Source organism: Cyanistes caeruleus, chromosome 9 (genome assembly GCF_971803275.1).
Source record: "Cyanistes caeruleus chromosome 9, bCyaCae1.hap1.1, whole genome shotgun sequence".
NCBI classification, from domain to species: domain Eukaryota; kingdom Metazoa; phylum Chordata; class Aves; order Passeriformes; family Paridae; genus Cyanistes; species Cyanistes caeruleus.
The window spans coordinates 10,783,540-10,809,882 of record NC_141709.1 but is presented as its reverse complement, the minus strand read 5'-3'; the positions used below and the strand labels follow the sequence as shown (position 1 = coordinate 10,809,882).

General features: G+C 38.4%; 2 protein-coding genes across 18 annotated transcripts in view; one reads left to right on the top strand and one right to left on the bottom strand.

Annotated features, from left to right (window-relative positions):
* Positions 1–9,465, bottom strand: part of RO60 (Ro60, Y RNA binding protein) — a 19,985-nt gene extending 10,520 nt beyond the window's left edge. Inside the window, exons 1-3 of one of the 9 annotated variants that reach the window (XR_015274128.1) lie at positions 9,388–9,464; positions 968–1,566; positions 76–296 (exon numbers count right to left, since the gene is read on the bottom strand). Coding sequence is in view for 5 of the 9 variants with exons in the window: in XM_086842846.1 (XP_086698972.1) it covers positions 76–296; positions 968–1,547 (801 nt within the window). In the remaining 4 variants the exon portion in view is untranslated. Of the gene's footprint in view, positions 1–75; positions 297–967; positions 1,570–9,016 lie in introns of all 9 variants that reach the window. The other 8 variants (XR_015274126.1, XR_015274127.1, XR_015274125.1 and 5 more) reach the window with 8 other exon arrangements.
* Positions 9,204–26,343, top strand: UCHL5 (ubiquitin C-terminal hydrolase L5). 9 transcript variants are annotated; one of them, XM_086842880.1, is made up of 13 exons: positions 9,480–9,600; positions 11,014–11,077; positions 12,815–12,920; positions 15,140–15,275; positions 16,454–16,537; positions 20,423–20,548; positions 20,633–20,694; positions 20,771–20,901; positions 22,265–22,328; positions 23,443–23,545; positions 23,965–24,078; positions 24,360–24,458; positions 25,745–26,343. In XM_086842880.1, exons 7-13 carry the CDS (start codon positions 20,633–20,635, stop codon positions 25,787–25,789), a joined length of 618 nt encoding a protein of 205 aa, XP_086699006.1. In that variant the 5' UTR covers positions 9,480–9,600; positions 11,014–11,077; positions 12,815–12,920; positions 15,140–15,275; positions 16,454–16,537; positions 20,423–20,548; the 3' UTR covers positions 25,790–26,343. The 9 variants fall into 9 exon arrangements, with proteins under 9 accessions (XP_086699003.1, XP_086699001.1, XP_086699007.1 ...); XM_086842881.1 differs by lacking the exons at positions 9,480–9,600; positions 15,140–15,275 and adding an exon at positions 9,263–9,340; XM_086842879.1 differs by lacking the exon at positions 15,140–15,275 and having other exon boundaries at positions 9,417–9,600.

The window sequence follows — 26,343 nt, the reverse complement described above, 5'->3', positions numbered from 1 at the left end:
TTAAGAGTCTGAATAGCATTACTCTATGAAGAATTCATATTTTTATGGAGAATTCAACTAAGGAAGTTTACGTACCTCTTTAGATTTCAGATGGTTTGTTAGGAGATGCTCTCTAACTAGACCATATTCCTCTATCAAATGAATAATTTCCAATTCATCTTTTGTGTGTTTTACTTTCTCCACAGCTTCCAGATACTTCAAGAGTTTTTCAGTCTCAGCAGAAACTGCTTTCTGTTTATAAGCTTCTTCGACATCTTTCCACCCCTTGGTAATATACTTAGTGACTATTGCAATTCCTGATGAAAAAGAAAACCATTTCTCAAGCAGGATTACCATCTGTATACTGGCATTTATCATTCTATCATGCAAATGAATTAGCAGGTTTTATTCTTAGATGTGCCACACACCTATTGAAAAGGTCAGCCACACACAATTTAGAGCGTCACTTTTAATTACTATATTAATCTCCTTATAAGTAAGGAGCTTTATGTATTTGCTACATTGCCCAGAGACGCTGCGGATGCCCCATCCCTGGACATGTTCAAGGCCAGGCTGGATGGAGCTCTGAGCAGCCTGGGCTAGTGGAAGGTGTCTCTGCCCATGGCAGAGGGGTTGGAACTGGATCATCATGGTCCCTCCCAACCCAAACCATTCTAAGATTTTAAATCAACAGATCTTTCCACATAACAAAAAAGTGTTATTTCATCATTTGTAAGCAAGCAGGAAGAAAATTAGAGAGTTCTATTATTTTATCTTCTGTTGGCATATGGAAGAAGGAACAAACCCTGCTTACCTTGAAGATAAACATGTGTGGTTTTGATATGAACATCCACATTTTTAAGATGCAATTTACAGGATATCCTCACTAAGAATTCATCTACAGTGGCACTTGGGTTTCCAAAATACTTTCATAGTAATCATAAAGGTGTTAATACACAGTATTTTCAGGTAAATAAAAATTTATTACCTTCACTGGCAGGTTTTAGGTGGGACAATCTCAGAAGATCTTTATGAGACCAACCACTTCTTTGCTTATTTTTTGTAACTGCTAAAGCAAGAGCCATGCCATTTTTTCCATTGTACCAATCTGCAACAGCTTTCCTCAAAGCACGGCCCCACATGCCACATTTCATGCCCTCCTTCAGATCTTTTTTAAACTGGATGAAAGTAAAGAGATGGGTTGGTATGCAACACACCTCAGGGACAGCTTTAAATGCTGCTTGTTTTGTTTTAGCATCAGAACACTGTGAGCAAACTGCAAGGGCAAAGAGCAGGGGCTCCTGTTTTGCTGCTCTGCCCTCTTGACTAAATGCTTTTATTTCTTCAACAACTTCGCAGCCTCTGCCCTCTTCAATCAGCCTTAGCAAAGCTTCTGCATTTTCAAAGCCCAGCTTCTGCTCCTTGACATGATAAGTGCTGCCCTCGGACCCAAAGCAGAGGAAGTGCTGCAGCCGGGTGGTGTCGGTGAGCTGCCAGCTGGCACCGCTAGCACAGCTGGGCTGTGGCATCTCATTCAGGGACTGCGCTTGGCTCTCCTCTACCTCCATCCTTCAGACTTCCAGGGGTCTGCTGGAAGAATAACACATTTTATTAAGAATTACAGTTGACTACTCTTTTAGCAAAGTAAATACATATTCTCTATAAACCTAGTAATCTTAAGTTTTCTTTCACAAATTTAATCATAGGGTACTCCAAGTGTGCAATAATACATCTCACTTATGGGAAAAGACACAAAAAAATCTCTGACTTATAATAGCAACTAACTTATTTCTTTAAAACCAACTCAGAAACTACTTAACCCCAATAAGTGTCAGACAAAAACCATCAGGTGTTATTGCCTTTTGACAGTAATATATTACATCACTTTTAGTGTCTTGGGTTGCAATGCAAGATGTAACCAAAAGTATGTATTCTGTTACTATCTATTGAAACTAGGTGGGGCAGTTTTCTTTATCTCTTCCACAACTCATCCTCCCCCCAGAGGGATATCTTCTGTTAATGGGCCACTGAGTCTCATTACATGACTGATGAAATTACATCATCCCATTGTGAGATGCACCACTGAGGGGGAGGAGCCAAGCATTTGAACATGTTTATCTCTGGAGACTCAGAACACCAAAGCAGCTTTTCTCCACTGAATTCCCAGAGGCGGGAGACCGGACCCATCTACATCACCACTGGACCTTCAGAGGAAAACTATGCCCTTCTAGGGGATCATTACTTCAACAGAGCCACATCCGTCACTCCAGGAGGACTGCAGCCATCATTTAACTGGACTGCTACCAACACCCTGGCTAAAAAGGTGTCAGGTTGTATTCTGACTGTCTCAATGGGTTGTTTTTTTGTTGGTTTTCTTTTTTGTACTACTGCAGTTTTATTTTAATTTTCCTAGTAAATAAATGTTATTCCTATTCCCATATCTTTGCCTGAGAGCCCCTTGATTTCAAGATTATAATAATTTGTGAGTGTGAGGGGGGTAGTTCACATTATTTCCCTTTCAAGGGACATTTCTACCTTCCTTAGCAGACACCTGTCTTTTCAAACCAAGACACTTAGGTAGATTTTTATACTGCAGACTAAATTGCTCAAAATTCAGATATTGCATTCCTCTGTTTTGCTTAAGGATTGCTAATACTGACCAACTGAAGAAAAACAAGGATAAACGAAGAACTAAGATACAGAAAAACTGTTTAGTTGGAAGACTTTGTGAGAAGATTTATATATAGTAGGTTTCAGTGTGGCTTAGATAACAGCTTTTTAACAACTGAGTAGCTAAAGAACAAATTATCTTTGCTACAGGCTCAAATAATCTGCTGTTCCAAGTGAGATCCAAGAAAACAGAGACATAACAGATTCTGTACTGCTTTACATTTGAAGATAAGCAAATTTGGGCAGAAAAATTCACAGCCATTCATGTCTTTCTATTTATACAGTCCTGAGCTGCAAGACAGCTGTAATATTTGTAGGGCAACACCACTGCCCTTATTTGGAGAACATCCAGCATGGTAAAACTCACGCCATGACATTTAAAATGAAGCAAATACAGGTGAAAATAAATTAGCAGGGTAAGGGTATGAAAATTCCACATCACCACTACCTCCAAAACATTAACATCACAACAATAAATTTAGTTTACTCAGTTCTCACCAAACAATAAAATGAGACTAAACAGCACCAAGAGCTCCTACTGAAAACCAAAAAGGCGAAAACCAATAATCTACTCCATCAAACTGCATATAAATCTTAAATTACAGAGACTAAAGTCTGAGAACACAAATGACATTTCCAAAAAATCCATTAAAAATTTTCAAGGATTGCAGGTATCTACTTTTGACTTTTTTTGCCTGTTCAGATAGTGAAGACAAATAAAAGCCATTTTGCTCCATTTAACAGGATAAGCTAGCACAAATGTCACTAATGTAGACAGATATTTTTTCCCTTAGTTTCAGTAAGTAACACTCTGATTTACAAACAACTTCCCTACTTGTAGTAGTTTAGATTTGCCAATTTGTGTTTCCCAGTCAATGCAGCAAATAATGGGGTGGGTTTTAGCTCTAGCTAGAATCAGCACGGTACTTATTTATCTTTTGCTCTGAGATATGGATTAGGAGAAGGGCAAAACAGGTTTAAAACTTAAAAGGAATAAAGTTTATTAGTAAAACTACAAGAATAAGAAAGAAGAATAAAACTTCCAGAAACTTTTCCTACCTCCACCTAACTTTTTTTCTTTTCCCAGCTGACACTGTAGAGACAAAACCTGGGATGTTAAAGCAGTACTAACTATACAATAGCCTTTTCAGCAGTCTTTGTAGAGAGAGTTTTCTCTTGTCATTCCATGGAGAGTTTTCTACAAGAAAAACAGTCTCCTTGTGGCTTTTCGTTTCCATGCTGTCCTGGGGTGACTTTGCCTTTAAGATCGCTTTGGGAGCTAGGGAAGTTGAAGCTGCTGGAGGCTGATGGGAGTTTTTTCTTCTGACCAATTATTGGTCATTTTTGAGAATTCACGGCGGTTTTAACCATTGAGAAGTGAGATCAACTTGTGAACACCAACTTAAGATGTAAAGCCAGGGCTCTCTTGTTCTCTTTGGTTTCCAGCCTCTGACGAGGTAAAAGAACTCCGTCTCGGCTTCTTCCCCTCCCCTCCAGGCCAGACAAGGCCACAGAGGGTGAGGGAAGGGTGGGGGGAGAAAGGGAGCCGGCCGGCCTGACTCGGTTTGTAGTTTCTGCTGCTGAACTGAAACCTGACACCATCAACATCTGCAGCTTTCCAAGACTTTAACTCTTTTACTACTTGGATGAGACTTACAGATTACTCCTTTTTCCCAGAGAGAGGGGAAGAGAGAGAGAGGGATCAACATAAAGAAGACATCATAAAACCATAAAAGACAATGAAGAAATGAATTAAGTTTTAGATGGGGAAAAGAGAATAAGGAGATGCTTTAATAAGCTGAAATATTTTTCTGTTAAAGCTATGGAGATGGACAATAGTGTTCTGAAAAAAAATTCCTTTAATTCATGACAGAGTATATTGGGAGGAATGGAGTGTTCAAAGTCTGGATTTTGAGCAAAAAGTGGAGTAATTGTGATACAGTGAGGTGCTGGAACAAAAGTGGGAGAAGTAATAGTTGAAGATTTAGGGCCATTGTAGAGGCAAAGAGAAAACTTCTGTTTCCAGAGAGGCTCACAGAGACAAATGAAGAAAACTTTTGCCTTTGAATAACTGATCCTTAAAAATGACATTCCTAGACTCATGGCCCATAACACACCTCAGAGTGATGTGAAATGGGAGGAGACAACTGATGACAGATTTTTGGGCCAGCTGGCATCAGAGAAGTAGGAAGTTATGAAGAAAGTTAGTTTTCTTGTGAGAAACTCCATAGATTAGCAGAAAAAAGACTTCTGTTTCTCTACGAAGACTGATGAAAAGACTCTAGCAAGAATTAGGACTGCTTTAAACACCAAAGTTTTTTGTCTCTATGTTGTCATGTGAACAAGAGAATGGTTGGGTAGTTGGGGATAAAAGGGTTTTCTGGAGGTTTTATTCTGGTTTTCTTGTTCTTATAGTTTTTGTTAATAAACTTCCTTTATTCCTTTTAAGTTTTAAGCCTGTTTTGCTCTTGTTCTAATCCATGTCTCACAGCAAGAAATAAGTAAGTTTTCTAGTGATTTTTTAGTTACTGCTTTAGAACCACGACATTTATTTGGTGCGTTGGTCGGGAAACGAAATTGGCAAATCTAAACCACTACACATGCCTGGCAGCCACTTGGAAAAAATTCTGCCAACATGCTTTCTTCCCATTTTCACACCACTCTTGAGTTGTGCTCATGGGCCATGAACTCAAGGGTCATTCTTTTAAGGATGAGTTTATTCAAAGGCAAAGGTTCTTTTCATTTTCTTCTATGATCATCTTTGGGAACAGAGGTTTTCTCCTTTTCTCCCTGGGGCAAAGGGTCTTCATCAACTCTCACTTCTCTCTGTGTTCAAGCATCACATGGGATCACAGCTACTTCACCATCTGCTTAGCTTCATTCAAGGGATACTTTTGCTCTGATTTACAGTTTGAATAGTTAATTTTCCCCAATAATGGTTTTTATGAGTTAAATGAGTTTTTCTGAACATTATTGTCCATCCCTATGGCTCTACTAAAACAATATTTCAGCTTATTAAAGCATCTCTTCATTTTTCTATCTGAGGCTTGACTCTTTTCTTATTGACTTTGATACTTGATGTTGTCTCTTTACATGTTGATCGCTCCTGCTTTCTTCTCTCTGGAGAGGGGATTAAGTCTGCAGGTCTCACTAGGTAGTTAAAGGGTTAAAACCTGGCCTAAACTGAGGCCAGGGATTCATGGTGTTGGATTTCAGCTAGGCAGTGCTGGAAGGCAGCAGATTGTTTTCCTGCTGCTTTTTTGGTCTGGAGCCCTCTGTTTGAGTCATGGGGGTGAGATGTCAGCAGCTGTGGCCTGCCCCACCCCAGAGCTGGGGGCCATGGCAGAGCCCAGCCCAGGGTCAGGGAAATCCCTTCAGTCTCCATCCCCTGCCCAGGAGCTGCTGGAGTCCGGCCTGGCCTCCTCCCCCCACCCAGGCTGCAAAGGCCAGGTAGGCAGTGGAACAGGCCAGCCACACTACAGCTCTGATACTTTTCAAGGTTGAAAGCAAAGAGACAAGCAGTTCCCAGGTTTGGGTTTAAAAGGTGGTATTCACAAAGGTGATCTTATTTTTCAGTGGTCCAAAATGCTGTCAGTCTCAAAATTGGCTAGCTATTGGCCTGATCTCAAGCAGAGAAGAAACTCCCAGCAGCCCGTCTCAGAGGAGTCACTTCCATGGATATTTCTCACTTTTTTCTTAAATGCCAACCTACTACACTACTTTGACAGAAGAATTTCCCTTTTCCTGCAAACAACTAGAAATGCACCTTTCCCCTGTTTTTGCATATCTGCACTAATCTGTGCCCAGAATTAAACAACAATCATCAGTGCTCCCATCGCATCCTACAAACTGATAAAATCGTAAAAAATAGAAGCCTTATGTTGACATCTGGTTTAAGAAAGCAGGTTTTATTGAAAATTAACTAAGAAATAACTTTCACTGTATTATTTAGAATATCAGTGCTCAGCTAAAATTATATATTCTAACCATGTTTTCTGCCAAACCTATTTAAATACAGATCATGGTTGAACTGACTTTTCCCCTGACATCTGAAGCATGCAAATACACTGAAAATAACAAGAGTGGCATTCCCCATGCATGAATACCATATCAGGACTTTTTCATGTCTAAATACATTTTACTTCAATACGGTTCCATTAGCTCATTTCATTAAACCGTCAGTAAAGTTTCATATTAAACACAGAAAATCTAAACAAAAAATCCTGAAATAAAAGTAAGCATCCATTTATTTATCAGGAAAAGAAGAGTACATGAAAGATACTGAGAAACACCACTATCCTGGAGGGAAAATAAGATGGGAAGCATAAAGGATCACCCATGGACAACAAGTCTTCCATGTATATAAAATACTGAGAATTACTTCTTGCTGTAACTTTCATACCCCTACTATAATAAATATTACTACATTGGAATGAAACAAATGGAAAAACTCTTATCCATTAACAATGGATAATTTTTATTTTACTTTTGTATAGACCAGGCTATTCATGGACTTGCAACACCGGAAGGAGGTATATGCCAGCATCCATATGCTTCTGACACAAATCCAAAATAGAAAAGATAGTTGCAAATAGTTTTTCTGACACTTAGCTCCTTAATTTGTTTTCTTAGGAATGTGCTATAAGCTACAATCCCAGATTCTGTTACAATTTCCAACAAATGTCTAACACAAATTGTAAATTCTTGAAAATAGATCTGTATTTTAAAAATTACCTTTAAAATACACAATAGCTGATGCAAACTGCAAATCTCACTACCAAACAGTCACAGCAAAAGTATCAGATTTACACTTCACCAACAGCTATTGGAAAAGCACTTATTCACAGTTGAGCACCGTTTTAACCCTGTATTACATCTCAGCCTCACAAGTTCCTAAAGCTATTCACTCCCTTGGACCCGTCCCTCTCCTTTGCCCAGACCTCAAGTTTATTTTTTCATTTAACACTTGTACAGAGACAACTTTCACCCTAATAGGTAGATAAACACAAATGCTCATTTAATGTATGCTCTACTATTAGTGTACTCTTCACCTGCTGAGCTGCAGTAGGGAACTAGAATTTAAAACACCTGTGGAGGATTTATCAACAATATTCTGGCTCCACAAGCATTTTCAATTTCTGAGCTACAGGAATGCAAACAGCAATTCCCAGACTTAAAAGTCCCAGACTACAAGTTTTATAACAAAAAATTACTAAACTAAACCCCATAGTTGTTCATCATTATTAATGAAAGAGAAAACCCACTATATTTCAACGGCGATATAAATTTACATGTAAAATATGACTTTGCTTGCTCTGGAACAGTCTATACACCAGTTACATGTCTACTAGTAGTCAATATCTTTATGTTGCTGTACTATAGCATGATTCAGTTCCTTAAGTCGACATCCATTAATTTTGATGACTATTCCAACTTGCCCTAGCTTTCCTAAGAAATAAAATGTCTGACAAGTTTCATGGATGGATTAAAAAAACAAATAAAGTACAAAGCTTTAACAGAACTAGATTCTAATTTAAGTTCTTAAGTTTAACTGCTACATTAACAACTAATCAAACATTGTTGTAAAATCCCATGGAATTAAACTTAGAAAAAGTCAGATCTTTTATGACAAAAAAAGCATTAATGTTTTAAAGACAACATTTCAAGTTGCCTTCAAATACTTCAAAACCATATATACTTCAATCTATGAAGAACTGTATTTCCCTTCTCTGCTATCTAAATTCTGTATAAGCATTAAACTGAAGACTATAAGGAATGCCTTCTAGTTAACTGAGCAGAGAAACCACAACCATCACATTGAGCTATGGCTGTAACAAAACAGGCTTATGCTACAGATTAGCTCTGACAAGACAGTTCTTATACTTCAGAAAATAAGCACCTCTGTGTCAACTAGGATGCCAAGAGAGCACTTCCCAAATCAGCAATGGAGTGATACACGACAGCAACACAGCAGGTATCCAACTATACGAATCACGTAACAGCCCACACATTTCTACTGCAGAATTTGCAAGAGCCTGTCTGCTTAAAAAAAAATTTACTAACTGGGGGGCAAAAGCAGCTTAGCTGACATAGCACAGAATTAGGAGATAGAAGCGCCTAAAGCGGATACCAGAAGAGTTGCGATCGCAGCTGTCAGTCTGCATAAAGACGATAAACACGCGTGACGGGGAAGCCGCGTAACACCAGAGACACACCCAGGAACACCCCGCGGGCCCCTCAGGCCCAGGTGCTATCCGGAGTTGCCCCTCCGGCCTCTCCGCATTCCCCAAGCATCCCTGCGGCCCCCCGGGGGTGGTGCAGAGACCCCGCACCCCACTCCTCCTGCAGCCCAGGAAGCGCCACTTGCCTGCGAGGCCACGGCCCGTGCGGGGCTACCAGGGGCCGCGGGGCGATGGGCAGGGGAGGCACCGGGGACACCGAGCGGCAGCCGGGCCGCTCCGGGCACGGAGGGCGGGCAGGACCGTCCCACTCCCACCGCCAGAGATCCGCGTCTCCCACTCCAGCCCCGCCCGCCGCGCCCCGCCAGCATTGCCGGGACCCGGATGGGGCCGCGCCCCCTAAGCGGTGCCCGGATGGAACCGTGTTCGGAGCCCACCCCGCTCCTCGCCGCACGGCCCGAGGGCCCCGCAGCTGCCGTCCACCCCCAGACACCCCGAAGCTCATCCTCGAGGTGCGGCGCGGCCCCCCTGTGGCCGGAGCGGTATCGCCAGCACCCACAGGTGCCCCGGATCCAGTCCCACGGGCTGCTTCCTGCGGCCGCCCCGCCTCTCCATGGCGGTGCCTGCCGCGGGTCCTGCCGGGAAGGGAGCGGCGCGGCTCGGCCTCGCAGCCTGAGCGGCGGCGCCGCCATGTCCGGGAGCAGCAGCGCCGGCGAGTGGTGCCTCATGGAGAGCGACCCGGGTGTCTTTACCGAGCTCATCAAGGGCTTCGGTGAGGGTCGAGTGGGGCCGGGCAGGTGATGGGGACTGTGGGGCTGTTCCCGCACCACTGTCTGCGAGTCCCGCTATCTGCGCGGGGCGTCGGCCGGGCGGGGAGGGGAGGGGAGGCAGGGGGCACCCCGCGGGACTCGGTTGCTGCAGGGCTGGGAGGGCGATGGGACACGCTTACCGGGGGCGAGTGACGTGACCTCCGCGGCCTTGGCCTGGCCCTGCCTGGCCGCCTGCGGTCAGCGGGGAGTCCCTGCCCGAGGGGGTCCGGCCCCAGTGAGGCCTGTGCGGCGCGGCCGAGCCCTCGCCCCGGCATCTGCTGCTCTGCTGCGGAGCAGCTCGGCAGGGACGTGCCGGGTAGAGTCACAGCGTCCATTAGGCTGGAAGAGGCCTCTCAGATTATCAAGTCCAACTCATGACCCAACACCACCTTGACAACAAGACCGTGGCACTGAGTGCCATATCCAGTCTTTCATTAAACACCTTCGGAGGCGGTGACTTCATCACTTCCGTAGGCAGCCCATTCTAATGTCTAATCACACCTTTGAAAAAATTCCTCCGAATGTCCAACCTAAACTTTCCTGGTGCAACTTAAGGCTGGGAAGGTGTTTGGGTTATAGAGCCCCAGGAATGCGGACGTTTAGGGAAAGGGCTGTGCCTAGGCTGAGCTGTAGGGTTTGGCACTGGCTGGGTAGCTTGCAAGCAGCTGCCTGGCTTTCTGGGATGTTAAATTTTGTGTTGAATTGCGTTTAAAATTTATTTAAAACCATGAATATATGGTTATTACAACAGGCGTTCAGCCAAAGAACCAAAATTGTTTTACTCCATGTTTTATTTCTGTCATGTCTTTCATGTCTTTTTCTCGGCATTTAATTCCAGACTCACTTTGTTTTTTGTTTTTTGTTTTTTTTTTATTTTTAGCTAATAAATTAAACTTCCATGTACTAAATATTTGAACCTTTTGGGCTCTTTATTAGGCAAATGTCTTACTTTGAGTGTACAGCATTTTTGGTCTACTACGAAGGATCTTTGTCTGGAGATAGATGTTTAAAGTTCTGCTTTGGACTTGATGATAATGCATTTATAAACAGTATTGTTTTCAGTTAAACAAAGGACATGAGGTGAGCAGAGATATTTTAATCTCCTCTGCTTCTTTTTTAAAGGCAGCTGTGTTATAAAGACAGCATCACCATACACAGGTTCAGAAGTTCTTGAAATAATTTCTCTCTGCTTGTCTTTTTTTTTTTTTCAATCAGGGTCTATTAAAGCCCATAGATAGACTGTTCCATAGCCTGGACATACTAGTTGTAAATATTACATAATGTCTTTGTATCTTCTTTCATAAGTCTGTCTTTATTGGCTGGATCCCTTTTTAAACAGGTTAGTTGAAGAAATCTGTATTTTTTCCTTATTTCAGGCTGTAGAGGAGCACAAGTTGAAGAAATATGGAGTTTGGAGCCAGAGAACTTTGAAAAATTGAAGTAAGGCACATGTTTTTTATTCACATTTGTCTGAAATCCCTGCAGGAAGGTGTACCAAACTCACGTGTATTTTTGATGGACTTTTTTTTTGTTTGGGGCATTTTGTGTTTGTGTTTTTTCATTCAGTTTCTACAGAAGTTCAATAGGATTTTGATTTAATGGCAGTTAAATTGCTTTTTATTAATGCTTTGGTCGTTAATCTAGCTTAATCAGGTTTTGAAAGAGATGCTGATAGTAGCTGGAATGTGGAAGTAGTTCTCTAATGATTTTGCCATTATCTTGCCTTATAGCTTTTAACAAATTCTTGGGCGAATTTCTGTTCCTTGCTTTATCTCCCTTCTTTTTCACATCCCATGAATGTTGCCTCTGTTGTCTTAAATTATTTTCAGGTACTTAGATTCCTTTGTAACTCGTTTTTCCTGCAAAACTACTTCATATGTATGTGAAGGCAAATGGGCTTTTTATAATTGATAATGGCTGGTGGCATGTGGAACAATTTTGCCCTCATTAAGCAACATTAATTCTGTTAACATTTTGTCTTATGGTCTTATCCATGTTTATGTACAGGATTTTAAGAGGAAAATATCATTTAATCCAGACCATACACTTGTATCTTGGGCAAATACCCCATATTTGTAGGATTAATCTTTAAAAAGGTGAAGGAATCAGTACAGAGGATGTACTTCTAGAATTTTTGATGGAAGATATTTGACAAGCAACACCTGAATGGCAGAAATGTTGCCAGTATATACCTAAGAGTCATATATATATGCTGTCTGCACCATCAGAACATTTACCTATTCATTAAGTGACAGCTTTATGTGCCCTGGGAGGTGTGTGTCTTTCTAGTCCTGAAGGATGGCTAGCTTCCATCCTCCCTTCCCCTTTACGCCTGCAGTATTCAACACAATGTATAAACACTGGGGGTGAAAGAATATAGGAGCGTCTTTGTTTTTTAAACAGCAGGTCCACGGAGAGAATTTGAAAAAATGCATTTCAGACTTCTGGTCAGAGCTTAGGAAAAGTCCCTTATGCAGTACAGGTATATGTTTGTCTTTTGTAGAGAAAACCTTTTGTGGCCTCTTTGTGGTGATGACCTTAGATTTAAGTTGATGAATAAGTTTTTGTCTTACTGTATCTGTAGATTTTGTAAGACCTATTTCCTTTACTGATAAATTTTTGTGTTCTGGGAATACTAAATACAGGCCAACATGTAATAAAAGCTGTTTACTATTCAAGACATGCAATCTGAAAGGCAAGACACAATTTTTACTAGAAGACAAAACTGTGTTTCTCTTGTTGTTAGAGATAAAGCATGAAGTTTCAGGAGAGCTCCTCTTTGAATATTTCATGTGTGTCTAGAATGATTACCAAAACTTTAGTTCCTGCTTTTGTGTATGACTGACAAATGCTTTGACAGCTCTTTATCACTAACCAATTCAAATGAGAGTTCTGCAACTATGAAAGTTTCAGTGATCAGGAAAACTGGTCCTGATTTTAGAAAATTACTGGCTAAATGCTAATTCAGATTGGAATTGATTAGCACTTACAGAAAGAAGCCTGAATTGTCTTCTGCCTAATTAAAAGAGCACATCTGAAAATTTCAGTGCAAGTTCCTGACATTTAGAAAGAATTAACAGAATTACCATACCAGCATACAGATAGGCTACACTACAGATAATTTTAATATTTTTCATCAGTACTGGTGACCTCTTCCCTAAAAATTTTGTTTTTCAGGCCAGTACATGGGCTGATTTTTCTCTTCAAGTGGCAGCCTGGAGAGGAGCCAGCGGGTTCTGTTGTCCAGGATTCCAGACTGGATACGATATTTTTTGCTAAGCAGGTATGAGAAATTCAGTAATTGTTTAAAATATATCATGAAATGTAGCTTTCAATACCAAAACATAAATTATTTTTTTGTTAATATGACAACAGAAATTAATATTTTGCAAGGTAGAAAGCTTCAACAAATTCTGAGAGTAGGAGCTGTGTGTTGACAAAGCAAATCAGTTTGATCTCTCAATTCAGACAAAAACAGCAGCTGTGGAAGAGTAAAGCTCTTATTAATTTGTCAGCCCTCACCCATAAAGTAACTCAGTCTTCTGTGCGGTATATAGCAACTTGGTAAATGTTCTCAGCACTGTGACCAAATCACTTCTTTTGAAACCACTTTCAACAACTTGTTGGAAGAAATTTATTTTGGTCCTGTTTTCATTTCTTGTTTTTCTCAAACGCTTTGAAGCTGGGAGTATGTGAAGGATAATAATTTCCTTTAAGGGTTTGCAGACCAATTTGGTATTCAATTGGTAAGTATTCAATTCCAAAAGGTTATTTAAATTAGAAATAACAGGAAATACTTGTTTTGCTGACGTAATCCATTGTGTTTTATTAAATACAGAGTAATACTGAAATTTTGTCTTAGAGTTAACAGACTGCTGTGTGTGTTGTTTACAAGCAAGAAAAGCAAGAGAATGTGACCAGAATGAAAGTAGGAGTATTTAATATGGGTGTTAATTACAAAACATTGATATCAAAGGGCAAATTATTAGGTTTTCTGTAACATTATTAGGTTTTCTGTTATGTAGTCTAGTTGTTGAGGTTTTTAGGGTGGAGGTTTTGGGGGACTTTTTTTTTTGTTGTTGGATTTTTCTTGTTTTATATCCCACCAAAAATGCAGAAATGTTTTGAAAGTAAACTTCAGGGTATGAAAAAATCTTCACACACTTCCAGGTAAAAGTATAGAAATATAGAAAACAATGCAAATGGCCATCCTGGCAACTCTGTACCTGCACTTCTGTTTTGTTTCTTTTATAATTGCCTCCCTGTTTCATGCTATCATGGCTCACCTTTTTTAATGCTGATTCTCTTCATTCTTCCCCTGCTGCAGTTCTTGAGTCCTGCCAAACAAATGATAAAGTGATCAGCAGCAGTTTGCTGTTTTTATAGTTTGATAACTCTTATAGACACTGATTTAGATTGTGATTTCTACCTAACCAAACATCCTGTTAGTAGCCATGGGCTGTAGCTAAAGTACTGCCATGAGGGAAATAACTCAGAGAAAATCCTTGACGTAATTTTCAGAAGGTAGTTGCATGGTGGGAGGAAATTACTCTAATTTGGATCTAGAGAGGGATTTTTTTGGAGGATGTTGTCTTTTTATATTAAAGTGAAGGTAAATTTTCCCTCACTCAAGGGATTTTGTCTTGTTTCCTGTTAGTAGCTGAGGTTGTCCTAGAATTGCTGTTCTTGTGAAAAGTTCCAAAGCATTTGTCTGCTTGCTCCACTTCTTTTGCATTTTCCACCCCCCCTTCCCTTTTCTGAAGCTTGACACTGTGTTCAAAGGCAATAGCTAAGAGAAGCTTTATTGAGATTTAAGATGAGATTGCAGAATGTGCATCCATCACAAAATTTGGATAATGTTAGATTTGATAACCAGCCCCACAAAATTAAAGGCTAACAGTGAAAAGTCTTCTTTATAGTTTTCTTTGAAATACTCATATTTTAATGTGTTCTTAAACTGAAACCTCCTTTCTAATTGTCCCTTTCCTTCACCTGCTGCCTTTAAAGAGAGTGTGCTGGAGTGTCTCTTAATTTTAGCATGGATAGCAGTTTCTAGAAATGTTGACTCTTACAATAGTACTGCATGGTTATTCCACCTGATGGCATGGAATAGAGGTTTCAAAAGTCATTTGCAAAAAGTTTAGAATTAGTATATTTTTAATTTTTTGACATGTCAGTCCAGTGCAGTGGCTTTGCAAAATTAAAACATTCCTTGTAGACATATATATGCTTGTGTTTCATATGAGTTCAGTTTTGCCTGGACTGAGCTATTGTGACTGAACAACTAGAAATAGGTACAGAGAAATTATTATTAAAAATCAACAGAAAGAAACTGCTTTGGGTATTTTGGAGGAATTTATTTAATACCAGTTCATTTCTGGTGACTTTCACACTGAAGAAGGTTAGCCCGAGTTAGAGATCCAACTTGACGAGCAATGTTTTGAGGACTTGCAGTGTTTTCTTCAGCGAGTGTCTGATCTTACGATTTGCTTCTGATGAGAGCCAGGTGCAGTGAACTTCTGTGAGCCAGTGAAGCTCACCCCCATGCAGTTTTCTGTGCCTATTACCTGGGCTGGTCTCTGCTGTACCATGAGATGTGTCTGTTCAGTGAGTCTGTACAGGACAAGACGGGTGACAGGTAAGTGAGAGAACAGGGGGTTCTTCATGGCAGTGCTGAAGTTACTGCATTTCTCAAAACCACTGTTTGAATCTGTCACCCTGAAAACTAAAGTCTTCTGATAATGTTTTCATAGTTCTAGTTACTTTCCCATGAAAGTTCTATAAACATAGGTTGTTTGTCACATTCCTTCTAAGAAACGTCTTTTGATGGACGTTTCACATGACCAGTGTGCTTGGGAAGGTGGTAACTGTTGTAACACTGAGAAGTGTTCATGTGAATCATTTTATTGAATCATGTGTCCTTTAACAACACGAATCTTTCTGAGTCACCCAGGAGCACAAAGCAAGGTGAGCATGAGTATTGAATATTTGCATTATGAAAGACCAAGTTCTCCCAGCCATTCTGCAACTGGGTTCATGTTTATTTTTCATTTCCTCTGTATGTTTTAAGCCAAATTTTATGCTGGCTTTGAGGGTCTTTCCAGAAGACCTTTTTCTCCATTACTAAACTGATGGAGTAAAATTACACTGTGTTCATTTGTAGGCTGGAATCCCAGAACAAATGGATTGGTTAGGGCAATTTTTATGACATTTAAGATTATTGATCTGTTGATCTGTATCTTTAACACTCTCATGACACTGGAGCCTGAAAAATCTCAGCAAGTCTTTGCCTCTCTTTTCTCGCACATTTTTTTCTTTTAAATGTTCCAATCTAAAGACATTTGGTACAATTGGTTTTACTGTAGACATGTTTTCAAGTGTCTTCCTGAATCCTGTGTGAGCAAGACAAAGGTTACTGTTAATTTATAACAAGAGTTGAGTAGATGAAATAAATTTTGTTTCTGTTCAATTTTTTAATGTGTTCAGTCTTAAAAATTGTTTCATTGTGGGGAGCTTTAGTTAGAGGTAAAAATCTACATCACTGAAACTGTCCAGTAAAATACCTTTAAAATTGCATTAGGAAGTACCATTTTGGTAAGAAGCTTATGCATGCTTACATTTTCCTCATTTCCACTTCCATAGTGATGATGTAGTTGAATGCCAAAAGGCAACTAGATCTTGTTCTAAGTTAAATCACAACTATGTTGGGGGGTTGAATTTTGAGTTCTATCTGCTATGCATGCATATTAAAGGAGTTTTTTTAATGGTCACTTTTATGTGCACTCATGTTAAATTTGGCCTCCCTGTTATGCCTAGGTATGGTTTGGTCCTCTAGTTGAGGCCACAGAACTCTGGATGATCTTACATACCCTTTGAGCTAGGATACCTAGGCACAATGAGGTGAGTTAAGGATATAATTTCAGCCTTAACTCTGAATTTCCTGGTTTCTGTGTTGCTTCAATGGGGCATGCTGTTTTCACACACAGTGGATACATGATTACGTCTGCTCAATGTATTCAGCTCCCTGCCACACTCTGGAGGAGCTGCATTCTCTGCCAAGCACTGCAAAAGTGTCTTTGGACAAAAAAGAATGACATGTTGCACACCTGAAACGACTTATTTTGAGTTAATACATTTTTCAGCTTTTAGTATGGAACTGTTGGTATCCTGCCTTTCTTAGGTGCCATGTGTTTATTTTATTTTGCATTGTCATGACAGAATATTAACATCATTAATTGTGAATACCTTCAGAAGGAGTAGCTTATAAATTATACTGTATTAATTATACTAATTGATAAGAAAACAGTTTCTGGTTATGTTCATGGCACTAGGGGAAGCATATGTATTTTTTTTTACATTTACAGTACTTAACTGATTTCAAGCTCAAAATTTTTGACTCTGAGATTTGGTAGCATTAAGATAGACCAGATATCTGTGTTAAAGCTGAGTTTGGTGTAACATAACTTACAAGAAGTACAACTTCAAGACATAAAACAAATCAGAAAGAGACTTTCAGTAACTGAATATAGCTGTAGAAAGATTATATCTTTACTCTGACAAAATTAAAATGGAAAAAAAAAAGTGTATCGGTTTTCTAAACAAGAATAAATTGCAGAACTTTGTGCTAATGCTGAATTTTTCAGTTGAGCTCTGTAAAACGAACTATTCTGTACTGGGGATGTTTAGTAAGTGGAGCCCAGGAATTTGCTGGTTTTACTACCAATTGGAGCACAGGCTTGTCCCTAGCTTTTTTGAAAAGCAAAGTGTATAATCCATCAGGTAGAAGTGTGAGTCAAGAATTTCAAGTGCTTCTGCCTAAAGGTGATCCAGAAGGTCAAATTGGATCCCTAGAGAAAGGTGCATGCTTAGGAAGTAGTGCATCTTACTTAGAGAGTAGCCTAATCAATTGGTTCCTTGGTTTGTTATAAGCTGAGCTTCACTTGGGGGTGGGTCAGTCTTCTCTTGATACATTTCTTTGTGTGTATGTATGTTACAATTTTCTTTAAAATATTGTTAAATACACCTTGGACTTTTGCCTACAAAATCTTCTAACTATGACTGCTTTAAGTTGGAGTCTTGTGTATTGATCATTATAATACCTCACCAAGACATCCTGGACAGAAATATCCAGGCAAATGTTGGTTACTTCTGGACAAATACAGAAAATCCTCTTAATCTTCAAGTCCAAATAAAAATGCTTTGAGAACAACCTGTATTTATTATCACATTACCTAAATGCAAAAAATGTTTTCTGCTAATGCTGAGGCACCCTAATTAAGGGATACACTGGAAATTAGAGATACATATCCTGAAGGATTCTCTAGGTTGTGTGTGGAGCAGTGCTGGATGGGCTGTGTGCAGTGATGGCATTGTGTCTGTGTGACAAATCTGGCACTTGCCCTCATTTGGTCCTGCAATCACTTCCTCCCTCTGCACTCTTCGCCCTGCCTGTGAGCTACCACTAGCTAGATATTCCCTTGTTCCATCTTGGTAGTTCTCCTGTGTCATCTACATTCAGGAGCACACTGGATTTTTATGCACATCACCTGCATTTCCTTCTAGTCCTCTGCTATAGGACTGTTGTTGCTGCCTTTTCCTTACCTCCTGCCTCTCACTTGACTGAAGTTCTAGAAGGTATTTCTGTAATCTATTTCCATTTCAACAGCTGGAGGCTGTTGCTTTCAGATGTGCATCTTTTCCATATTGTTTTCTAGCAGACTTTCTTTACCTTGGCCCCTATATACTTATCAGACTTGTCTCATTCTGTAGTTGGAATACAAAATATGCTTAAAGGCCAATATTTGATGAGCCCATTAATTCTTTGGCAAGTCTAATTTTTTCCTCTGATTTAATTTTCTGTTTCAAACTTCTGTATCCTGCTATTCAGTAGTTTCTGTGTTGATCTTGCCTCTAGGCACAAAATCTCAGTAAATTTCCCTTTCTTGTTTTCAAGCCATTATTGTCTGTAAAGAGAGCAACTCTTGATTGTTCCATCTTGATTTTTCAGCAAAATTAGTCAACATTTAGTCCTGTCCCTCCTATAATGCCCTTTATTAATTATAATTTACAAATACAATTTGCTGTAATGACCCTGCTTTCATTTTAACAGCTCTGTTCTAACAGTGTGTCAGCAGAGGTGTCTGTACCTTCTGCTTCTCTATCAGCTTAATTACACTGCATCGGCTTCACCCACTGATCTGCTTGAGATTTCCCTGCTTTTATCCTAGGACTACTTTACAACTGTCTCTGATAACATATTTTAGTTGTATCTCAGAGAGTCATTAGTTCTTAGGGGTTTTTTTTCTATATTACAGTATAATTCAAAGTATGCTATTCTACTAGTCTGGGGGTTTGAGTTTTTCTGCTGCTGGTTTGTTATTTTGCTGCCCTTGATGGATTTTCCTTGTATGTCCTTTATTTTGCATCTGTGTGTATTCTAGCCCTTAGCTTGAATACCTGCAGTTGGTTTAATTTGAGTTTTGGCTGCTGTAATCTGTTCTGCATGTGTAGTTGACTCCCTTGATTACCATTTAGATCAACTAGATTGTATTTTTCTTAAATTAAGAAGTGTTTTATCATTTATCATCTGCATACAGATATAATCTGAACTGAGAACAGCCTGAAGTACAGAAAATAAATTTATGATGTGGCTTTTAGTATTAACAAACTAGGTTTTCCTTTGTTAGGACTAGCCTTGATTGTAAAACAGTTTGCATGTGTTTTCTCTTTTTTTTTTTTCTCCTTTCTTCATGGAAGTCGTTTCACATTCATGGACCTGGACTGATTCTCATTTTTTTATACAAAATTCACATCCTCTCTGGAAGTTTTAAGTAGCATTTTCAATTGCAAAATAGTCTCAAAGACTAATGATACATTACTCTTTCCTAACCTATAGCTCTCTGAGGAAAAAAAATGCTAATATAAAATCTTGCATTATGGCCTCATACTACTTGATGACAGTGCATTTAGATAAATCTCAAATTATGTTTAATAATCCTTGTAGCCTCTTTCTTTAAACACAGTGTTTTAGTTTGGTTATTAGTAAACTATATTAAAGACATGGCTTTAATATGAAGGGGGTTGTTTATGTTTTTTAAAAATGGAATATTTAACAAACTAGTCACTGTCAAACTAGTAAACATTAACTAGAAAAGGATAGGTATATTGGACAAGTGTATTATTCAGCTAACCATCATTTAAACGATCTCTACATCTTTGAACACTTCTAGTTTTATTAGTTTATCCCTAGAATACTTGAAAATTTTTGTCCAATAAAACATTTTAATAAAAATTTTAGGTTCCATAATCTGCTTTATTGCTTCAAATTAAATTTTTTTCACCTCCTATTCCTAATAGGAAATCTGATTATTCAAAGGACTTTTCTGTGGAGTGTTGACTTTTTTTTAAGGGCATAAATAAAATAACACCATTTGGACAGCTTGCTTTGAATATTATTGTGTGTTTTTCCACAGCGATCCAAGGATTTCCACTTTTCTTCTATGCCTTACATTAATCACTTTAGAGAGATGGTGAGGCTGTGGAATGACAGTTTCTGAGGACAGCTGTGAAATACTGGTTTTATCAGTGAATTGTATACGACAACCATGCAGAGCTGATTTTATGACAGCAAGGGCTTTTCTGTAGCTACCCAGGGAGCAAATCCAGTCTGTATTAGGGTGTAGCTTTTATATGAATCAACATAGAAAGTGTGTGTTTGTAAAAACAAACAGTTTGGAGTGAACTTTTATCGCCAGTGCTGACCAAATTCTCCATGCTTTTCTCTAGGTCATAAATAATGCCTGTGCAACTCAAGCCATAGTAAGTGTGCTGTTAAACTGTGCTCATCAAGACATTCATCTAGGAGAGACCTTGTCAGAGTTTAAAGAATTTTCCCAAAGCTTTGATGCTGCAGTAAGTGACCACTGTTTTCTGCATTTTGAGTGTCATAGCGTTACAGCTGTGGTGGTTTACAAGTGGTTTTTTACTTCCTTTCAGATGAAAGGTTTGGCACTGAGCAACTCAGAAGTGATTCGGCAAGTTCACAACAGTTTTGCCAGGTAACATATGTTTTAAATCCGGCCAAAATTTGAGCAAATTCTTTTTAATCTAGGGGGTTTTAAATTTTCTTTGCAGACAACAGATGTTTGAGTTTGATGCAAAGTCTTCAGCAAAGGAAGAAGATGCCTTTCACTTTGTAAGCTATGTTCCTGTTAATGGGAGGCTATATGAGCTAGATGGCTTAAGGGAAGGACCAATTGATTTAGGTAACATTTTACATTTTTGCTGAACATCCTTTATATTGACAATGTCCTTTTGCAACAAATTTGTCATATGTTATAGACTCAAAGCAAATGTTTTATTAAACTAAAGAATATCCTGAAAGTTTTCTGAATGTGCTGTAGGCTTGTACTTCCTTGCAGTCATTTGTATTGTTTTAGCTTTGTTGGTTTAAAAATACAATTTTCTCCCTGCTTCCTCCATGTCTCTGATGCTTTCTCTTTTCATTTAGTAATCAAATTATCAGGTCCTGCAATCCCTTCCCTTGATAGTTTTGTTGCAAGAGAGAAGTTTACATAAAGGGAGAATGTATACAGCTTACTCCAAGTATTTTTTTCCCATTATGTGGCTTGTGTTTGCACAGTGCCCTTTTTCTTCTTAAGATAGCAAGTGTTTTCCTAATGGTTTAAAAAAAAATAGCTTTATTCTCTGTAAGATGGGCTTCTGTTTTGTAGTCTTTCTTGACATGTGTGCCCTGTTGAGTCTTGAAAAAGCTCTGCACTGCCTATCATGTATCTGTACTTTAGAGTCTGATACATTGTCAACAACGTTTTCCACACTCCATTCCCAGAGTGTTTTCCTAGATTTCTTGACAATTTTATTTACATTTAGGCTGAGCAACAGCTTGCTGCTTAATCTTGTCTTTAGTCTGTCTAGATATACTGTACAGTCTGCCTTCCTAACAGTAACATCATTTGTATGGTCAGAAGATCATGAGTCTCTAAATTTACTTTAAGGTCTTGAAATTGCAAAAGAGGCATTTTCAACTTAGGAAGACACCTGTAGGTATTGTGTCATATATCTTGAAATCAAGTTCTCTATCATATATCCTTTTATGTTTTTTCTTTCTGCCTGACTTTTTAACATTATAGTTCATCTACATAGATAAAATCAAGAGTTAGTGTTAAACAGCTGTACCTGTCCATAGTGTACCTCTCCAGTTTCCTTTGCTCTACTTCTGTGTTGTCATACCAACTAATTTCCCTTGTGTCATAAAAATCTTATATAACATACTTCCCCCCCACCCTTTTATTTCTTGTTACTGGCAAAACAAATGTTAAGTGCTTATGCTCTTAAAGTTTAGCTTTGTTCCATTGCTTTGGCCACTGTGTTATCTTTTAATCTATTTAATTCTGTTAATATTAATAAAATGTCTTCCACCTCCTGATAAACCACCTGAAGTAATTTCAGACTGCAGTAGCTAGGGAAAAACTGCTTATATACTCCGAAGTTGCTGTGTAAGCCTGAGTTATACGAGTTGACTTTGCAATAAATTTTGCAATTATATTGAATATTATCTTTGGTTAAATTTTGCAAAGATGATGAATTTTTTTCCTGTTTTTTCCCTAGGTGCATGCCGTCAGGATGACTGGATAAGTGCAGTGCGGCCTGTCATAGAGAAGCGCATACAAAAGTAAATGGCTGTGATGCCTTTAAAATATAGCACCTGACCTATGATTAAAAATTCTGTAGTCTTAATTTCCTTCAGTTAAAGGATTTCCTCCGAATTTCTAAGTAATGACACTTATGCATCACTTTTTTATGCATATCACTGTGTGACTCGAGAACCTGTTGCCCAGCATGAGGCAAATGTGATGATAGATAAATCTCAGATACACTGTGCTCCTGCATAATTAATCCAAGTAGGTGTCTGTGTAGTGAAGAGAGATCCTACGAGTGCTCTGGAAAAGAAGATTGTTATCTCTGTTACTCAGCTGTGGATCTTTGTGAGTGAAAGCTAAGAGTGTTATGACCATGAATAACGTTTGCCTATGCACTTAAAAATACTAGATAGTACATACAGCTGTTATTTAGAGATAAGTTTTTCTTAGGAATGTGGCTTTTCTTAGTAATTTAAGCTAGAAAAGCATACTATGGAACTTTCCTTCTTCTTAATTCTGATTCCAAACTGCAGGCCCAAATTTGTTAGAAATAAACTTGATTTTATGCCATTTTTAGAAAACAATTCTAAGTTTTTCCCTGAGGACTTTTTTTTTTTGTAAGCAAAACAGGACTACCAAGTTGCTTTTGGAGACTGTAACCTCCAAAGGGCCTGCTTGTCTAAGTGTTGAATGTACAAAGTCTAAGTGTTGAATGTACTGCTTACACTGTGTGGAGAAGTCTCCAATATTTTCTGACAAGTAATAGTAATGAGAAAGTAATAACTCTTGTGTGAAGCATCTTCTGTAAGTGAAGCATCTTCTCTAAGTTCTGTTGTCATGTTTTCTTTTTTCTTTTGGAGAGTTTCAGTATTTGTTCTGTGACCACAGACAGGAATAGTAAATTCTGGGGAAAGAAGGTTATCAGGAGTTACATATTGGATAGAATTAATTTGTGGTCTGATTTTATTTTATAAAAAGATTGGATCTGTAGCACAACTTAATTTAATAGACCCATTTTAAATTTTGTTTCCATGAACTGCACTCCTTAAAATGAAATCAAGGAGAGGGCTTTTCAGTTGTCATGATGGTAACTAATTTTGAAAGTGTTTTGTCTTTGTTGCTTTTTTTTTCCTGTTCCTCATTTAGATACAGTGAAGGTGAAATAAGGTTTAACTTGATGGCTATTGTGTCTGACAGGAAGATGATATATGAGCAAAGGATTGCAGAGCTACAGCAGCAACTGGCAGAGGTAGGCCATGGAATTGAAATTGCTAAAGTAGTTCTCTGATAGTTGTGTGTTGACTTCAGTATTCACTTCCCTTCCTTGCTCCAAATGGTGAAGCATTAAAAAAGCAGGGAGTGGTTGCTGGAGATCTGTCCACACAGTGTGGATGCACTCAGTGCTGCAGCTCTGAGCTGAGCACTCAGCACAGTGTTGACCATGTCATTTTGACTTTCTGCCTTGACTCATTTGCTGTGGTGCTGGAACTGTTCCTTTCCCAATAGCTGCTTGTAACTAACTGCAGAAATTCCCGGAATGTTCCTGTAACGGTAGATGAAACTGAATCTTTCTGTGATAGAAATACCCTTGAGACAAAATTTGCTTTAAAAAAAAAAAAAATTAAAAATGGAGTAACATCATCCATTTAAATTTTTGTTTTGTGGAAGGAGGAGCCTATGGATACAGACCAAAGTAGTAATATGTTAAGTTCTTTACAATCAGAAGTTGCAAAATACCAGATGTTAATTGAAGAAGAGAACCAAAAATTAAAAAGATATAAGGTATGTAGCCTTTGCTTTTCTGATTAAATTATTGAAACAGTTGTAATAAAAAGCTAGAATTTATTTATATATATATATAAATTATATATATATCAATTATATATTATATATATATAATGTGTGTGTATGTATGTATATAAAATGTATGTATATAATATATATATAATGTGTGTGTATGTATATATATGGGAGCTTTGCAATTAATCTGAAGGAACTGGATGGGGACTAGAAGATAGTTCAGCTATATAATAATTCTGTTAATGCTTTTAACTTATTTTTAGATTGAAAATATTAGAAGAAAACATAACTACCTGCCTTTCATCATGGAATTGTTAAAGACTCTAGCAGAGCACCAGCAGTTAATACCATTAGTAGAAAAAGTGAGTATTTCCTAGCTGATAGTATATTACTATAATTCTTCATACCTCCTCTTTTAAATAAACAAGCCCATGTCATTTATTCTTCCAAGATCTTTGGCCAGGGAAGGCTCCCCACGGTCCTGTGGCTGCTGTAGTAGGTGGTGACTGCCATGGCACAGTGCTGGGAATTCAGTCCCTCCTTTCTCATTGCTCTCGTGCTCATTTACTGGCTTGGGTTTCCCCCTTTCTAAGGTATCTAGCCATTAATATTGATTTACTGCTAAGGTTTGTATTAAAACTTTAAGCATGTCTGCCACTTTGGCAAGGTTATTAAACTGGTCAAGTACTTGAATTGTACTCGGCTCTGTGCTGGTGTGCACTTAAGCTTGAATGCCAGAGGCAGGATCCCTGATTTTGTAGTCACTGAAAAAGGGATGTCTGAATTAGTATAACGAAAGAAGAGCTGTATATTATTTAATGAGTACATTCTTTAGCTGAATTTATTTAGGGAGGTAAATTTGCAGGCTCACAGTTTAAGAAATAAAGCAACCAAGCTGCTTTCACAAGCAAATGACCAGTGAACTGGTGGTAACAAATCTTAATTCTAAATCACTGAATTTGATGCTATTCTCTTCAATAATATGTGATAATAAGCAGCAGCCTGATTCAGAACTAATGTTTTGACAGAAAGTTGTTTGCCTATATTGCTTGATTTGTCCCCTCTTCTTGCCCAATCTGTTTCTTAAGTAAATTCATAAGGAAGAAAGGGCCAGTTCCCTATCAATTTGAACTATTTATGATTGATACAAGTTATGAGAATCTGTCTGCAAATATTTTGGCAGGAACTTTTGTGGGGAGTTTTTTCACTTACTTGAAAGATCTAAACCACCAAGATCTTGTTGTTTCAGAGTTCAGTTTTGATAATCTGTGTATCTGAATGTGGTATTTTCTTGTGACATAAAATATTTCCATTAGGAAGAGTTTTTTCTATGTTAAATGAAATTGGTATGGAGGTATGAAAAATGAAAGTTTAAATTATGATTTTAAGATAGTGTTTTTCTCCTACTGAAGTTATGTAATCTCAGCTTCTCTTGCATTATTTATTTAAACCTGTATTTATTCTTAAAAGGCTTTATATACTAACTTAACAATATAGTAGTAGGATGCTTCTGAAGGGTCCAAATTTACATTTAAATTTTTTTTTCCAGCATATTTTTAATACTCAGAAATAAAATGGGTAGTAATTCAAAGCTCCAGAATGATCTTCATCTTTTCAAAGCTTGATGCTATCTCCCCTTGTTTCCTAGGCAAAAGAAAAACAGAATGCCAAGAAAGCTCAGGAGGCCAAATGAAGATGACTTTGCAAAACACATACTTGCTTCTCTTACTATTTTCATGACAACAAATAAAACTTTTCATAAACTTCAATTTTTGTCCAGTGCACGTTTGCCAATTGTAATGGTTTGTCTTGTACTGTTTGCATGGGTCTGACTCTTCCTTTCCCTATCTTGTGCATATATTACTGCTGAGCAATGTTTATATTCTCCTGGTCACATTCAGTATTTAACAGTCTGTCTGATTGCTGAAAGCTTGGGAAGTGGACCCAGAAATGAGCAAGGAAAATGTCCCCATTTTGTCCCACTTGAACATGATAATGATCCAAATGCCAGAGGTTTAAGTATAAGCGTGAGCTTTCTTTGCTCATCCCTACTAACAATCCTTTCCAGTTGTTCAGTGACATAGCCTGTGTCTGTGTTTTTATGAAGTATGTGTCTAATTTTTTTACAAAATGGAAAAGTATGAATTTAGCTGTAGAAACATTTGCAAAGACCAATGTATAATCTCAAAAGAACTGCATTGCTTTAGTAGAAAAGATAATAAATATTCCCATTTTTATTTTGGCAAA